This window comes from Pyxicephalus adspersus, chromosome Z (genome assembly GCF_032062135.1).
Source record: "Pyxicephalus adspersus chromosome Z, UCB_Pads_2.0, whole genome shotgun sequence".
In the NCBI taxonomy this organism is placed as follows: Eukaryota; Metazoa; Chordata; class Amphibia; order Anura; family Pyxicephalidae; genus Pyxicephalus; species Pyxicephalus adspersus.
In genome coordinates this window covers 86,682,320-86,699,967 of record NC_092871.1, presented here as the reverse complement: position 1 = coordinate 86,699,967, position 17,648 = coordinate 86,682,320, and the positions used below count along the sequence as shown (strand labels likewise).

The window sequence follows — 17,648 nt, the reverse complement described above, 5'->3', positions numbered from 1 at the left end:
TGTGGGGGCAGTGTCATGATCTGTGGTGTCTGTGGGGGCGGTGTTATTATCTGGGGTACCTGTGGGGGAAGTGTTATGATCTGGGTGCCTGTGGGGGCAATGTTATGATCTGGGGTGTCTGTGAGGGCAGTGTTATGATCTGGGGTGTCTGTGAGGGCAGTGTTATGATCTGGGGTACCTGTGGGGGCAGTGTTATGATCTGGGGTACTTGTGGGGGCAGTGTTATGATCTGGGGTACCTGTTGGGGTGGTGTTGTGATCTGGGGTACCTGTGGGGGCAGTTTTATGATCTAGGGTACCTGTGGGGCAGTATTATGATCTGGGGTACCTGTGGGGGCAGTTTTATAATATGGGGTACCTGTGAGGGCAGTATTATGATCTGGGGTACCTGTGGGGGCAGTTTTATGATATGGTGTACCTGTGGGGGCAGTGTTATGATCTGGGGTACCTGTGGGGGCAGTGTTATGATCAGAGTAACTATGATAAAATTGCATGTGCTGATTTTACCCGTTAACCGTACAAATCGGGATTCTTCCATGGCTAGAAATTTTCTTGAAGTGAACCTGGTAAAATAAAACATTGATTTGTTGATCGGATGCCCAGGCAGGAGAATTGACATAGAAGGCAGCTTTACCAGAACATTCTGAACGTTCCCATAATGGCCCCTAACAGCCCGGGCTTACCCATTACCGTCTGGTGTAACTGTGAACATAACACGGGTCCATGCACTGCCCCGCTGTGCTGCTATGAATACACCCGGTACCACGAAGGGTGCAAACAAGGGGCATTATTGGGCTTCAACTTTCTGAACCACTATGGGATGAAAAAAAGCCCCCACCTGGTTGCTTACCCTCCTTTCTGAATATTGGTTGCGCCTCACCGCCAAAAACCACTAACTGCCCCCCAAATTTGCTCATGTGCACAGCAGGCTGCATTCTTATTGGCAGGTGGTTGTTAGGGGCATTTAATTGGCTGGTGATTATTAGGTACCCCCCTAAAGTGCCCCGCCCACCCAATATTTACCTCAGCAATTGGGTACTACTTGGTAAACCTCAAAGATACTTCCTCTCATTCAAATCACAGAACATTGTCAGTGCCACGTCTCACTATGAATTGCCCCACCACCAGTGACCCTCACAAATTTCAGCTTGGTTGGTCCAGTGACTTTTCACTATTTGGTGTAGTTTACATTTTTGTGACAGAAAAGGAAGGAGTCAGTCATGTTCATCCTTACTTACAACATTAACACTTAAACAATATGGTTATCTGTTCTCCCCCCAAAAAACGAATTTACACCCACCTAGGGTGACTAGATACAGAGATTTGCCCCCTGCGGCCTAGTACTTCTCAAATCCTGACTGGGAGTAGTAAATGATAGTGATGTCACGTTCTGTCTACCAATAGAAGGGGCGGGATTTACCTAGCCAGGGGGTGGGATTCCATTAGGGGGTGGGAAGTATGAGAGCCAGGGGGCGGGGATTATAGTAGGAGATTTCAGTATTACAGATTGGCACTGCCCCGCCCCTTCCATCAGAAGCCCCTCCTCCTAACTCCCTTGTGTAAACAGGAAATAAGTTCATCACTTCTACTACCCGGATGGATTGGGGTGTGTGCTAGGCCTCAGCACCCAGACACCTCAGGTAGGTCCTTTTTACCTTCCTGTCCCCATTGTGTCTTTCCTCACATTTCAATAAAGGCTGGTGATCCTGTCATGAAGGTTCTTGTTTTAGGGTGACAACCATGTTTCCCTTTTTCCTTACTCTTCTCTGCGTTGTCACCGTCACAGGAACTTTCAATAGAGACAACAATCATCCCTTATATTACACAGGCATGGCATTACCATCAGGAAATGCTGTGCAGCCATGGCATGTATAGAGGAAGAGGCTGCAGGGGATCAGCAGCACCAAGGGTAATGAGAGTTGAGAAGCAGATTATTAAATACAACAGCGATGGTTTGTTATACTCAGTTTTTATTCTCAGATATAAATAATACCACACAGACCATCAATCTACACAAAAAATGTTACAAAAAAGTGCGCATTGCCTTGTCTAAAACAAATCTGAAATGTTCTAATTGTTGCACCGACGCACAGTGGTGCCCCCCCCCCCCCATTCTACAACCATCCCCCCTTCCGCTCAATGTCTGCCTATCAATATTAAAGGTATGAAAGACCTTTCAGTTGGTTTTCTCTGTGTAGGGAAGCAGAGGTGTCTCCACAGAGGTCTCAGACTCCCCTTCATAGGTCGAAGCTCACCAGTCTCCAGGGAGCATTCCTTGATATGTTATCTGTTAGACCCAGCAGGGAGGCCAGTTAGACTTCTGCATAGAGACCACTGCTTCCATGTGAGGATGGCTCATTCCCCCCATACGGGCAGGCTGTTCTACTCTGTGGTTGCATTTTATGGAAAGGTAAAATATAGGCTCAAGGTGAGCAATGGCATTCCCTGCGGGGGCAGCAAATAGTACTCGCCTGCCCTGCTGCCCACCGCACTTAGCTCCTTCCGGGTAAAGAGATAATAATGCTAAAAGTTCTTATCATCCAAACACATGTGGCGCAGATGTCTAGCCACTGGTCTTGATGTCTACCCACTGGGCCAGATGTCTACCCGCTGGACCCGATGTCTACCCGCTGGACCTAATATCCGCCAGCTGGGCCGGATGTCTACCCGCTTGGCCAGATGTCTACCCGCTGGTCCTGGTCTCTACACGCTGGGCCAGATGTCTACCCGCTTGGCCAGATGTCTATCCATTGGGCCAGATGTCTACCCACTGGGCCAGTTGTCTAGTGAACCAGATGCTGTAGGGAAGCAGAGGTCTCTCCACAAAGGTCTTAGACTCCCCTTCATAGGTCGGAGCTCACTAGTCCCCAGGGAACATTCCTTGCCAGATGTCTACCTGCTGGGCCAGTTGTCTAGTCAACCAGATGCTGTAGGGAAGCAGATGTCTAGCCACTGGGGCAGATGTCTACCTGCTGGACCAGATATCCACCAGCTGGGCCAGATGTCTACCCGCTGATCCTGGTCTCTACCCGCTGGGCTGATGTCTGCCATTTGGGCCAGATGTCTACCCACTGGTCTAGATGTCTGCCCACTGTGTCAGATGTCTACCCCACACCCATTTCTGTTCCTGCCTCTGTTGTGTAAGTGCCAGCAGATAGATCACCAGGGGGCACTGGCACTCAACACTCAAAACATTTCTGTTGGCCCCAGAGGGGGTTGGTGGCCCTTTTTTATGGCACTTTCCTGCAAGGTCCACTTTAACCCAGTCAACTACATTTAATTCTTTTGAAGATTTTATAAATGAATGTCAACAAAAAGTTCCTGTTTATCAGCATGGTGGCTCAGTGGGTAACACCCCCTCTTTACAGCAGCAGGACCCCAGGAAATCAATGACCAGTATGGCATTGTTATGCTTTCTGTGTATTTCCTCCCCCGGGTAATTTAACAGGGAACAGCTGCGGTGATATGTTGTATGTGTATGGAGGGGCACAAAATGCCTCTGAAGGCTTTGCTGCTGTTGGGGCTGTGGGTCGGGAGGAGCTTTGTGCTTTGAATCCTATGGAACAAAAGCGCTTTACAAATATTTCCTCATTATTATTATTATTACTACACAGTATTTATATAGCACCAACATATTATGCAGCGTTGTATAAGTCCATAGCCATGTGACTAGCTGTGCCTCAAAGGAGCTCACAATCTACCATGTCCCTACCATAGGCATATGTCATTAGTACAATGAGCACTTGAAACTCAGATGAATGAATTGTTGGCCAGCACGGTGGCTCAGTGGGCAGCATTCGGGCCTTTGCAGCATTGGGTCTCAGGTTGCAATCTTGGCCAGGAGACTATCTGCATGGAGTTTGCAGGTTCTCCCTGTGTCTGCGTGGGTTTACTCCGGGTACTCTGTTTTCCTCCCACATTCCAAAAACATGCAGTTAGGTTAATTGGCTTCCCCCATGAAAATTGCCCTTACATTATGATAATGACAAATGACTATGGTAGGGACATTAGATTGTGAGCTCCATTGAGGGATAGCTAGTCACATGACTATGGACATTGTACAGTGCTGTCTAATATGTCAGTTCTATCTAAATACTGTGTAATAATAATAACAAAAAGGATGAAAAATACACTTTGGGACAGGTAGGTTCTACCCTAATAATTCCCATGAGGGCAAGTCATTAGAAAGCCAAGGATGGACACTGGAAATTTTCGTACATTCATAATGGAGTGCTCGTTAGACAACATCAAACACAACTTAAGGGAAGATCAGCTCATAGAAAACAGACGCTACATATTTGTCAGGATCAACGAGTATTATGTGTACGTGCTGAAAATGTTCTTAGCCAGGAAAAGAAAAGTCGTGCAGCCACCACATTGACGTTTGAGGCCTTAGGTCATGGTTCCTCATCATTCATCATGGCAGCTTCCATTGGTCTTCCGTATCCAATAGCAAATCTGAGCATATTTTAGGGGGGTCAGTCTAACTGCGACGTTATATTCCCTTGGCTCCCCAGATACCTCCACCCACTGATGTCCAGAGAAAACCCCAATCACTTTCCTTTTCCAGCGGCCACCTTGCCGCAATCTCCCATAAACTCCGGAGCCGCTAGCCCCAGGACGGGCATCACAGTGTTGGTACAACAAATGTGTAGTCTGCTCCTGCACTTTGCACGATCGGTAGACCAGCTCTCCAGGTCTATCGCTGTCAAATCCAGAGAAGTGAACGCGCTTTCCAGCAAGATCCTGCAACGGTGGGGAGGCCGCTATGTGCATGTAAGGATGCGGCTGAGCACGGCGGAGTTCCAGCAAAGTGTAATCGTAATCCATGCTATATTCTGTTGGAGCCCCGATCCATGCTCGGGGGATTCTGGTATTTTTAACACGTACCCACTGCAGGGTGGGCCGGGCTCCTGGTCTTAGGAAACCAACACGCAGCTTACGTGCTCCTTGTACATAGTCCTGACCATCATGGATGCAGTGAGCCGCCGTCAGCACGTGGCGGTCAGTTACCAACACACCGGTGCAACCTGTGGACACACGAACAGCGGCTGCAAATGGGAAATCTCTCAGGAACGGGCGGCTGATGGAAAAGCGAACGTCTGGCCCATAAATCTGCCTCCGGCTTCGTCTAAATTTGACATTCCTTTCCCCTGAAAGTCCCCCGTTACCCCCAGGCACTCTCACCGACATTGTTGTCAACATGCGGCTACCATTGGAATACACGGTCTCATAGTCAAGCCGATGATCCTCACCAAATGGTTCTGGCTGAGATTCCCTGAGTGTGCAGCGCTCTCCGCAGACTGTGGTCAACTCTGGGGTGCCATTGGCCGTGAAATGAGACGGAGTTAATGGCAGTACGTGTCTGGCCGCCAGTTCGATGATTGGAGGATTGCATGTGGCCATGGGGAGGACAACCAAGTAAATAAATGCAACTGGTGAGAGCCAGGTGTTCATCATATTAATGCAGCTGCAAAAAAAAATGAAAAGAAATTAAAGATACAGAAACCCAATCAGTGAACAATTAAATCATTTCAACAGTTATGTTTTAATATTTCACAGCAGTGTTCTCCCCAGCCCATTTTAGCTGGGTGCACCACCCGACACTTTTCAGCAACCACCCGGCTGTTTTTGGGTGGTTACTGAAGAGTTGGGTCACAATTAATGGGCTTCCACCTGCCTACAATTTCTTCCTGGCTTCAAAACCTTTCTGGGTTAAGCACTGCACAGGTGATCCTCCCAACATGGCCATTTTTATGACAACACTCCAAAGTTGTGCTTCTGCATTGTCATCTGGGCTTTTGATGGGAGACCATTCCATGGATGGAGACCAGGCCAGTTCAACACTCATCACATTTCTGCCCTACCTATTGATTTCTTGATTATTGTGACCACATCACACGTTGGGATAAAAGAGAGTTTCAGTGACATTGAAGAGTGCAGGAGACACACAACCCAAAAAATGAGGACTACTCCCCAGAAGCTTTCTTCAGCAGGGAGCATTTACAGGAATGTGAAATTTTGTTAGTGATATCTTAGCTTTGCATCATTTCTTTCATATCCTGCCTAAAGGAAGATAAATCTGTTCACCAATCATCTTCATCATGCAGGAAATCGCAGCTCCACGGCACTGCAGGTCCTCTTTACAAACCGTGCTCTATGAAAGCGGACCTAAACTCAAAATTTTTAGTTAAAATTTAATTATTTTATTTTATTTTTTTTTAAGAAAAAGGATGCAGCACCTTCCGTTTCTTGCTGTGGCAATCAAGACAGAATTGAGAACAAAGCTTCCCGGGATACCTACGTAATCCATCCCGGGAGGCTCTTGGCTCCGCCTTCTGGGCATGCCCTGATCTTGGGCATGCGCAAAAGCAGACTTTGCATTAATGGAAGAAAAAATTGCTGACCTCATGCATGCACAGCGAGGATATCCGCAATGTTTTTTTCCCACATCTACGCTACCTGATCTTGCGCCTGTGCATTGCGAGATCAGGTGACCAGGAAGAAGTACCCAAATGAAGAGAGAAGAAAATGTCCGCGCTTCCTCTGCGCCAGGCTGAAGACGGATACTGAGACGATGCGGGGCCCAAACGCAGAAACCTCCCGAAGGATCTGTGGGATTAAAGGTGTTTTTTTTTTTTTTCTTTTTTGAGTTTAGTTCCACTTTATTAAACAGTGTTTATATAACGCCAACATATAAAGCAGCACTGTACATTAAATAGAGGTTCATCAATTGATTTATTGTCCCTACAAAAGTATTTAAACATCTCTGCCAGTCCTTTCTCCTTCTTTAGTAATCTCAGGTTCACCTAGGGGAGTTTTGGGGATCTGCTCCCCCAATGCATGCCGCAGCTTTCTGCCACTGTTGGGAACTTTTTTGATCAGCATGGTGGTATGGTTCCCAAAAAGGACAAATTGCTTTTAGCCATTCGTTGCAGTTCAAGTCACACCATGGCTGTAGCCGCATGCAAATTTGGTTATCTGCCGTGTGGTTTGCCGCTCCGGGGGCACAGAAACAGTTTCCTGTTCACCTGTGAGTGGCCAGCCATGAATTTTTCCAGGACCTTTCTATTTCAATGCATGTCACAACATGGGAGGGGACTTGGTATCAGTTGGCTACATGATGCTGAGTACCCCCCACACCCAGAGCCCTTTATCAGTGCTAAGATTTCACCCCCCACCCATCAGAAATATAAAGCTGATATAATAGACATCAATGAATGCAGCTCTGCAATCATTATTAGATCAAGGTGTTTCTCTCCATGCAATGTAGATGATTTGCACCTGGCAGTAGCCTATTGCCAGCCATTTACTGTAGCTGGGGAGAAATAAGCAGCACTAGCAGCCAGTCAGACTTGGAGTGCTCATGAGCTATGAAATGTCTTTCTGATTGGTGGAGAGAGATGAGATTATCAGTCTGCTGCATATTTTAATGTGCAGTCACAAGCTGGGGAGGGACAAGACCTGCAAGTGTTACTTAACTACGTCAAAGAAAAATCAGGTCTCCTGCGCTGTGAAGAGGGGTAGGGCTGTGTAAATATCAGAACTGGATGGATTTGTACAATGTTCCTGCTGTCTTTCATTTATGTATATTGTGCTGTTTGCTTGGAATTCAACTTCACACATTTTCTGCACCCCCACCCTCGCTTCCCAAGCAGCGGCCTTCTGAAATGATATGTTATCCCTATTGGCTTCTGTTGACAGGTTCATCCATTTCCTACAAAGTAAATGCTTCCTTACCTCGGTGACAAGTCGGCACATTAATGGAACTTCATCTCCTGGCTGGTGAAGGTCAGGTAACAGCGAGTCTCTCACAAACAGATCATGGACGGCGCCGCTCGCAGAAGTTATGGAGCCAGTCTGGGCTGTCGCTGCAATGAACACATGAAAGCCAAGAGGACATATTAGAAGGCTCTGAGGTCACGGAGACACTTCAATACTCAAACAGGTGACACAATGTAGGATGGACAGGCTTAGATACATGCTGATAGTACAGAAACTCTCACTGAACTCTACCAACAGAAAAAATCATTCATTGATATACACATTAACCAATTCCCTGAAATCTGAGTCATTTTTAATCTTTTTAAATCTCCAGAAGTAAATAAATCCCTGCTGATCCTGCCATGAAAGTCTTTGTTAAGGCATTCCCTGTTACGGGGTGACAACTTTTTGTCCCTTTTGTGCTCCTAGGTTGTCATCCTGTCACACAGTACACAAGCATGCTCCACTGTTGTCCCAATCAGGTGACCCCCCCCCTTCTCCATGGACACAGGACATGAATGCAGGACATCAGCAGCAATAGGATGTAACAGAGGGTGGAGGTAAAATCTGGATTTTAATAAAAATAAAAAACCTTTCTTAATATTCAAAGCATAAATGTACGTACAGCATTTCACTGTGTGGGTTTGCAGCTACTTTTCCAAAGCCATTTGTAGGTCACGGAATGGGGTGACACATTTTTAAAGACTTTGCTGCTGTTGTCACATAAAGTGACCCCCTTGACCCCCCACCACCAAGGAAGCAATTACCAGGGATGAGTCTGGATTATCTCCTCACCTTGCAGTGATCAGTAGCTGTAGTCACTGGAAGTGATCTGAGGATTTCCCTCTCCTGTGGAGAATATCGAATCTCCAAGCTAATAAGTCATTGTCAGCTCACAAAGCTGCCGTTGTTCCAGTCTCCCCACCCAACTCCAGGCCCGGCGTGCACAGAATATAATATGCAAAGTCCCAATACCCCAACAGACCCCCAGTTCCAGGGGATTCCAACCTGTTTTCTAGATAGTTAAATATACTAGAGTATAGATCTGTGTTTGTCCCAAGCATGTTAAATATTCATTTACTGTAGACGTACCATATACCTCTGCTGAAAGACTGCTCCAGCACCAACTACTCCATCAAAAAAAAAAAAAAAAAACTTTGTTAGGTTTGTGTTTCCACTTTCCTCCTAGTTGGAGGTCCCAGTGTTGTGTTTCCATGTTTTTCATCTCATACTGGTAATTTTGCAGTCATGCCAAATATGCACCTCCCAATCTTTTTCATCCCCCCCAAACTCTTATTGGAATGTTAGCCACATGACACTCCTTGGTGTCACATCGTACCTTCAAAATCTTCACTTATGCTATATGGACAGACGTTGTTGGAGAACTGACCATAAACCTAATATGACCCCCATATGAACCTCTTTGACTTCCCAGTTCAAAACCATTATTCATTTTGAGATTTCCCCCCCACCTCATGGTCTTTATTATGGTGTTACCTCACCATTGGTGAGGTCAGATATTGATGGTGGGGTTTTGCCCCTATTGGTGAGGTCAGGAACTTATGGTGGGGATTTGCCCCATTGGTGAATTCAGGTACTGATGGTGGTGATTTGCCCCCATTGGTGAAATCAGTTACAGATGGTGGGGATTTTCCCCCAATATTGAGGTCAGGTGCTGATGGTGGGGATTTTCCCCCATTATTGAGGTCAGGTGATGATGGTGGGGATTTGCCCCCATGGGTGTGGTCATGTACTGATGGTGGGGATTTGCCCCCATGGGTGAGAGCAGGTGCTGATGGTCGGGATTTGCCCCCATGGGTGAGGTCAGGTACTGATAGTGGGGATTTGCCCCCATGGGTGAGGTCAGGTACTGATGGTGAGTATTTGCCCCTATTGGTGAGGTCAGGTGCTGATGGTGGTGATTTTCCCCCATTGGTGAAATCAGTTACAGATGGTGGGGATTTTCCCCCATTATTGAGGTCAGGTGCTAATGGTGGGGATTTTCCCCCTTTATTGAGGTCAGGTGCTGATGGTGGGGATTTGCCCCCATGGGTGTGGTCAGGTACTGATGGTGGGGATTTGCCCCCATGGGTGAGGGTAGGTGCTTATGGTCGAGATTTTCCCCCATGGATAAGGTCAGGTACTGATAGTGGGGATTTGCCCCCATTGGTGAGGTCAGGTACCAATGGTATTTGCCCCTATGGGTGAGGTCAGGTGCTGATGGTGGGGATTTGCCCCCATTGGTGAGGTCAGGTACTAATGATGGAGGAGAAGACCTGGCTCACCATTCCAATTCATCCCAAAGGTGTTCAGTAGGGATGAGGTCAGGGCTTTGTGCAGGACACTCGAGTTCCTCCACACTAAACTGGTGACCCCATGTCTTTATGGAGCTGGCTTTGTACCCCGGGGCACAGTCATGGGGGAACAGAAAAGGGTCTTCACCAAACTGTGACCACAAGGCTGGAAGACACAATTGTCTTCAAAGTCTTTGTATGACCGAGGATTACCAGGACCCCTCACTGGGGACACCTGAACCCTATCATTAGACGGAGGTGAACATACTTTTTACCATATAGTGTAGATGTCAGGTATATAACTTCCATGCACATTACCTAGAGCAGGACCTTTTACCTACCCTTGCCACTTCCTTAAATATACCCAATTTACACACCCATGGCACACTTACCCCTTTGAATTCTGTGATTATCATCTACAATATCCTCATGACAGAGCTCTACATCCCCTACTGCTCTCTTGATAGCATTTCCATCAGACATTACCCAGGCTCAGGTGTGTGAATACAACGACCTACAAAGAGAAAATAATTGGTGGTCAGTTCATAACACACATTGTACCTGCTTCTGTCTAAATATTCACCTTCCTCCCCTTCTGTTCTGATAAGATGTTATGATCAGAGCCTTAAATATTGGCCCCCTGATCACCAGTCCAATCACCGTTGTGAAATGTTATTATTGTACACTTGTGTCCCCATTAATGTCAATAGAACATTCACCCAAAATTCACAGATTTTGTTTTAGAATGCAAGATGCCTAAGAAGTGCCCTAGACTAAGGGAAGCTTGATACCCCCAGAGTCACCAGATACCCCCAGATAATTGCCCACCTTACCGAACCCTGCCAGGTAATTAGTAGCATGCAGCTCCCATTCAGTGAAATCTGTGACCCCTGCTAGTCTGCTCTGCAGTGCACACCTTCAGGTAGACTCTGAGGGGGAGTGGAGAATGGACAAGCTCCTGCATGATAGGAATGCACCCAGGTAGGGAGCAGAGGGATTTCTGTCCCAGCCACCTGCTGGATGCGATTTCTTGAGGGCTTGTAAATTATGAACATATTAGTGGTGGATTAAAAAAAAACGCAGGGCCCCGGGTATTTTCAGCTCATGGGTCCCTTGCCTCTTTAAAGGGGACATTGCTCCTATGCTCAGCTTTTTTCTTTTATTAAAGTTCTACTTTTTTTTACGTTAATAAACATCCATAATCATGGGGTGTAAAATTGCAGAACTTGTATGGTACCTGCTGTCTCCGGGGTCATGTGACCCTGGGAGTTCAGGACTCAGGACTTTACTCTCCACCCAATCAGCTTAATGGTGAATTGAAAGAACAGAACAGAGTAACAGGTGAATAAAATTGACATGTAAGACTCGGGTTTGTCAAACATATTTTCAAGACCTGGAATTCAGTCTCCAAATTTATTATGGGATTTTAAACTAAATTCAAAACCAAGAACAAAATATATTAAATTCAATGTTGTTAATTAGTGTGAGCTGAACCCGAAATGTTATCAGTTTTTTCAGCTATTTATGAGGAGAGGACTATATAACCGCCCCGTGTAATAGAGCAGAAGTAAGTGGGAAGTGTTCCGTGTTTCTGTCCAATGTGGCAACTCTGCTCTTCTATAGGCACAGGACAATGTGTACAAGTTGTCACCGTAGGACAGGAAGTGTTTTATTGGCAGGAACACAAGAAAAACCCTTAAACTTATGCTGCTACCACATTCTAGGCCACCATCATAATACAATGCATGTCATGACTTTACATTATACTGCTGCTGAAAATTTACATTTTTTTCCTTACTTGTAAGGTGGAGGGTTTTTTTTAAATCTACTAAAAAATAATATACAACGATAGAAACGACAGAACCATGGGTTAAAGAAACCACAAAGGAGGGGTTTAGTTTGGCACAATTATTATGTATTAGTAGCATACAAATTACAGTTGTGCCTATGGTGCAATCGTAATCATATATGAAATACAATCAGAGGTATATATCAATGCTGTCAAAGTATACAAAGTGTATAGTCTTCCCCTGATTACTTCATAAAGGTATTCTTAATCATGGTATACTAGTCTCCAAAGTATGGTACCATGGTATACATGGTCTCCAAAGTATATAAAAGAAGAGAGAATAGACATATCTATCCCATGTATCAATATCAGATTAATAAACTGGTTGACACAACTAAATTACTGTCCATATAATTATAAAAGTGTGCCGTCTATATATATATATATATATATATATATATATATATATTGCATAATGTGGAACATATTCATTTTAGTGATGTATTAGTTTTGGGTGCAATTAGATGTTTTGGAACCTACATCATAAGTATGTGTATAGAGGGATGGTTTATAGTCATAGTAGATACCTTTAAATGATATGACTGAATGTATGAAGAAAATGAATAAATCATTGAATATGGTGTTTATATTCATGTTAATGGTAAATAAAGTGATATCTTAAGCACTTACCTGTAAACATGCAGGTAAGGAGTTCTTGAGTGCATAAACGGGTGATTGAGTAGTGTGGTACAAATTGACTGTTACCTACCTGGTAACAAATACCAAAGTATACTTTGTTACAACACTTATTGTCAGTATTACTCTAGATTGATTGGTCAGATAAAGCCAGTTCAAATATATATAGGTAACTTACGTTTAGAAGAGATCACATACTGCACAAAGGTCAGATTTAGGAACGATTAGCTAAGGTTAGGTGAAAATCATCTGATTTCACATAGCAAAGGGATCAATATTTGTACGTTGTTTCCAAATGATAATTCCTAAATTACAAGAATATAAATCAATATATGCCCAATGCATGAGCCAGATTATATAATATACAATGAGTTTCATTTTCAGTTCACCAGCACAAGAATTTTTTTTTTTTTTTTTGCAAATACTTGAAGAATACTTCACCCTTTACACAGGGGTGGGTCGATAAATAACATGCATGCCTCTGCTCAGTACCTACCTTTGAGGAGCCTGAAGTTACTTACAGATGTGGGAAGAACCTTGGTAAATCCAGCTGTTTCTAGTCGGCCATTATCTACAGTCATAACAAGAACAACAGGAAGTGGAGGCAGAGCACATTACAGTCAACAACTAAGCAGAATCTATCACGTGTCAGCCTGACTTCTGAAAAGCAAACTGTAGATGAATGCTCAGGGGTCAGCATTTTGCTCAAGGCCCACCAAACCTGATAATCTTATATACACTGTGCAAGCTAATAGCAAGCCAGCTAACACTCAAGTTTGTATTTATAATAAACATATTTTATTTTAAAATATTTGTGAATATAAAAATAATTTGTTGTGATAACCAACAATGGTCAGCACCACTGACAATGGACAGCACCACTGACAATGGACAGCACCATCAACCTTAGTCAGTGCCACCAACAGTGGACAGCACCATGAATATTGGGGAGTGCCATCAATGCACGGCACCATCAAAAATGGATAGCACCATTAAAAATGGGGAGCCCCAACGACAATGGATAGCACCATCAACATTGGTCAATGCCACAACCAATGGTTAGCACCATCAACATTGGTCAATGCCACAACCAATGGTTAGCGCCACCAACATTGGTCAATGCCACAACCAATGGTTAGCACCATCAACATTGGTCAATGCCACAACCAATGGTTAGCGCCATCAACGCCACAACCAATGGTTAGCGCCATCAACATCGGTCAATGCCACAACCAATGATTAGCGCCATCAACATCGGTCAATGCCACAACCAATGGTTAGCGCCATCAACATCGGTCAATGCCACAACCAATGATTAGCGCCATCAACATTGGTCAATGCCACAACCAATGGTTAGCGCCATCAACATTGGTCAATGCCAGAACCAATGGTAAGCACCATCAAAATTGGTCAATGCCACAATTAATGATAAATGCCATCAACAATGCTCGGCACCATCATTAATGGACAGCTCCATCAAGATTGGTCAATGCCACAATCTATGGTCAGCGCCATCAACAATGCTTCTCACTATTAACAATGAACAGCACCATCAATATTGGTCAATGCCACAATCAATAATCAGTGCCATCAACAATGCTTGGCACCAACAATGGATGGCACCATCAACAATGGGGAGTGCCATCAAGAATGACTAGCACCATCAACAATGGTGGACAGCAAATGTCCAGTTTTCCTTCAGAATTCTGTGTTTCAAACAGATGTTTTTTGTCAAACCATAGCATAGGGCAGAAGGAAATTTCATCTTCATCAAACAAGGAGGCCACTTGTAGCAGAGGTGGAACAGTTTTGTATTTTCCGGAAGTTGCAGCTGGTCTGAACTAAGTGATCATACATAGAATGGTTATCTGCAGTTCTAAAATGGCACTGTTATAATAGATCTTGTCCTGAAAACAGAACGCAGTCCCTTTATGGCAGAGCCTTGATGAGGGAGGAAGAAGTCCTAGGCTGGAGATGGGCTCATGATTTGGAGTTCCCATATTAAAGCCTAAATACAGAATACATTAGATGGTGCTACAGGTTGTTATTTACCCCTTTCTTGACACAATGATTGATTTAGGACTTTATAAACCAACAAAATGACAGTAAACCCCAAATAGAAAAAACAAACAATATTTATTTGTACAAAAATACAGTCAGAAGTCTGGATATAGAGGACACATTACATAAGAATCATACAATCAGATAAAAAACATCACTGTTCATAATACAAACATCAGAGGGGCCAATAAAAATATACAATATGATTGGTCACAATAAAAACAATGATAAGGCGACAAAATGCTTTGAAGATTCCGAAGAAAAGAAAAGGTAATTTTCTGATTTACAGTTTCCTGTAATTCATTTACTCGGTACAAGTCAAGAAACATGGTGAAAAGATTTCCTATCAACCTGCCACCCAAAATTCAAGAAAAAGAATCTAAGTTTATAGGTCAAATATCAGGGGAAGATTGAAAAAAAAAAAAAAAAGATGAACCGTAAAACGGGTACAAAAAGATAAAAAGGATAAAGTGTGCATCCAGCCAATTCATTCTGATTGTGGATAAACCTTAGAGAACCCATTGGGACTTAAAGGGAATTCTCCCAAAACTGGGCTCCGATGGGTGTAAAAACAAGAGGGGTTCCAACCTTTTCCCTGTCTATTCAAACTCAAAATATGAGTATAAGTTATGCTTGGACTTACACTGTAAACCATGATTGACCTTCTAAGGTTGGCCTCCACTACAATAATATATATAATATTCCATGTTCCCAACCTCTGACCTTTAATGGCAGAGTGAATGCAATAAATAAAATTCACTGATCAAGTTTTCCAGGATTCAAACATGGAAATAGGTGCATGAAACATTCCACATGGCGAAGAGTATACTAAGATTGACTGAACAACATTTTTCTTTACACTAAGGTATTATGTTGGATCCTCTCGCACATGGATGAACTATGTTCACACAAATAAAAATGATCATAAATGAAATCTATCGAACATCTCCTGTAGGCTTTATCTATCTCCACCATTTTGTAACAGTTAGTTTCAAGCAGCACATTAGGGAGTCAACGAATAATAAGTAAAAAATAAATACAAAAAATAATAAATACATCTTCTGTCTGTAAACGATTTATAAAACTCTTCGTTGGTCCAGCCTAGCACACCTACAATGCATCTTCCACGTTTACCGTTTTTTTCTGTTGTCTTTGCCAAGTACAAATTCAGTCCATTATTGGAGAAATATTGTGCTCTGAATTCTTTTTGGATGTTCGAAATAACTATTCTGCTGTGATGAATATATAATCAGCATTACAATGCAGCTGCTGATGGGGTATATTATCTCATCACAAATAGGACAATCCGAGCTGATATAATATGCGTGGGGGAGGAATACAGAACATGATGCAATATGGCCTCACAAAGATAATACTGCCAATGTGTGACCACCAAGCAGCCATTGAAGTCATTTCATGCTTCACTTTAATAAATCCAGCTGCCCAGAGAATGATCAAGCCAGACAAGTATATCTGTAGACCACAAGATGGGGGCTGGACTGCAGATCTGGCCAATCATAGGTCCTATGAGATCACTCATCTGGAGAAGATGGACCATCATCATCATTGAATTCTGTCCAGGAATAGGAGTGAAGTATTTTGGTCGGTGGATTTTGGAAATGCTTGAAGGCCAGTCTCTGTACAAATGTACATAACAAGGTTCAGCAATTGGCATCTGCTGAAAGCTGCTGACCATTGGAGCTGGAAGGATTTTCCTTCTTCGGAAGGCCATTGTCACCTTTAGCATTGCTCTCCTCTGTGCTGTTCCAAATACCATAACAGAAATAGATGAGGAACCCTAAAACAAAGAAAAACAAAGTTATTAAATGATGCTACCAAGAGAGTCCATACTAGTCCTCTGGACTCTTAAAACAGACTTGCATCAGAGAGATTCCTTAATAAATGCAACGGAAATGTGCCCCCTCCTGCTTGCAGGGGACTGAGGACATCATGACAGCCTAGGCAAAGTCATTGTCAATAGATAGAGCTTGTTTGAAAAATAATTACCGGTATGTTGCTGTATATTGTGACATGTCAGGAATGTATTCATGCTGACTTTATTATTATTATTAAACAGGATTTATATAGCGCCAACATATTACGCAGCGCTGTACATTAAATAGGGATTGCAAATGACAGACTAATAGCGGTCAGACAGATAGGAAGCAAACCAAGAGAGAGCGGTGTCACTGATACCAATGGAGCCATGATTTGTATTAGAAGAGGGTGATCAACAGTGTCAAAAGCAGAGGAAAGATCAAGGAGAAGGAGCAGAGAAAAGTTGCCTTGAGACTTGGCTCAGATGAGGACTTATACAGTTAATGACAGGTCCTCTTTAAATTGGCCATACACAGGGTTATTCAATACTTCTGCTTGTGAAAAAAAACAAAAAAAACATGTCAAATGTTTAATAAGTCTCTGTAAATCCTTTCTTACAACTGTATATCCATAATAGCTGTGGCTACAACCTATGCTTAATTCAGAATGTCTTCCTTTGTAGCCACCCCAGTGTGTTGTAGAGAGCCGAGATTACAAGTGTGACACCCCATTCAGGATACACCATGCACATGGTGTAACACCACCCCCATCCATGATACACAAGGGAATCATGGGGTGTGCCGTTTTCTTATAGGCAGGAAGCGGACATTGCAGCCACTCTGCTGGCCTCTGGTGTGCAGGCAAAAATAAACCCACCAGCAGCATACACAGAGTGACTGCACAACTTGCTCATTATTACCTCGTAACCCTCCTAGCATTCTAATTCTGTCTGTGTGGATTTGTGGGGTGTTAGGTGACAACCTTGTCAAATCATGTCATAAATAAAAAAATACCATGCCATAGGCAGTACAGTGGGCTCAGTGGTTAGCACTATGGCCTTTGCAGCGCTGGGTCCCAGGTGCATGGTGTTTGCAGGTTCTCCCCATGTTTGTGTGTGTTTCCTCCAGGTACTCCAGTTTCCTCACACATTCCAAAAACATGCAGTTGGGTTAATTGGCTTCCCCTCAATTTGACCTTACACTGTATTAAAGACATATGACTATGGTA

The 17,648-nt window shown here is 43.7% G+C and overlaps 2 protein-coding genes and 1 long non-coding RNA gene across 3 annotated transcripts in view; 1 reads left to right on the top strand and 2 right to left on the bottom strand.

Annotated features, from left to right (window-relative positions):
* The first annotated feature begins 1,568 nt into the window (after window positions 1-1,568).
* LOC140343068 (uncharacterized) lies at window positions 1,569-8,379 on the top strand. Its single transcript, XR_011923248.1, has 2 exons — window positions 1,569-1,639; window positions 7,704-8,379. It is a non-coding gene; the product is annotated as an uncharacterized lncRNA (long non-coding RNA).
* LOC140343067 (serine protease 23-like) lies at window positions 1,952-7,870 on the bottom strand. The gene is made up of 2 exons (XM_072429545.1): window positions 7,740-7,870; window positions 1,952-5,469 (listed from the first exon to the last, which is right to left on the bottom strand). Exon 2 carries the CDS (start codon window positions 5,457-5,459, stop codon window positions 4,410-4,412), a length of 1,050 nt encoding a protein of 349 aa, XP_072285646.1. The 5' UTR covers window positions 5,460-5,469; window positions 7,740-7,870; the 3' UTR covers window positions 1,952-4,409.
* Window positions 8,380-14,659: 6,280 nt separating the features above from the next.
* Window positions 14,660-17,648, bottom strand: part of SLC7A3 (solute carrier family 7 member 3) — a 29,641-nt gene continuing 26,652 nt past the window's right edge. Inside the window, exon 13 of the mRNA XM_072431639.1 lies at window positions 14,660-16,401. Coding sequence (XP_072287740.1) covers window positions 16,265-16,401 — 137 coding nt within the window. The 3' untranslated portion in view covers window positions 14,660-16,264. The remainder of the gene's footprint in view (window positions 16,402-17,648) is intronic.

Coding starts and splice junctions, on each gene's coding strand:
- LOC140343067 (XM_072429545.1), bottom strand. CDS start 5,459: ATGATGAACACCTGGCTCTCACCAGTTGCATTTATTTACTTGGTTGTC.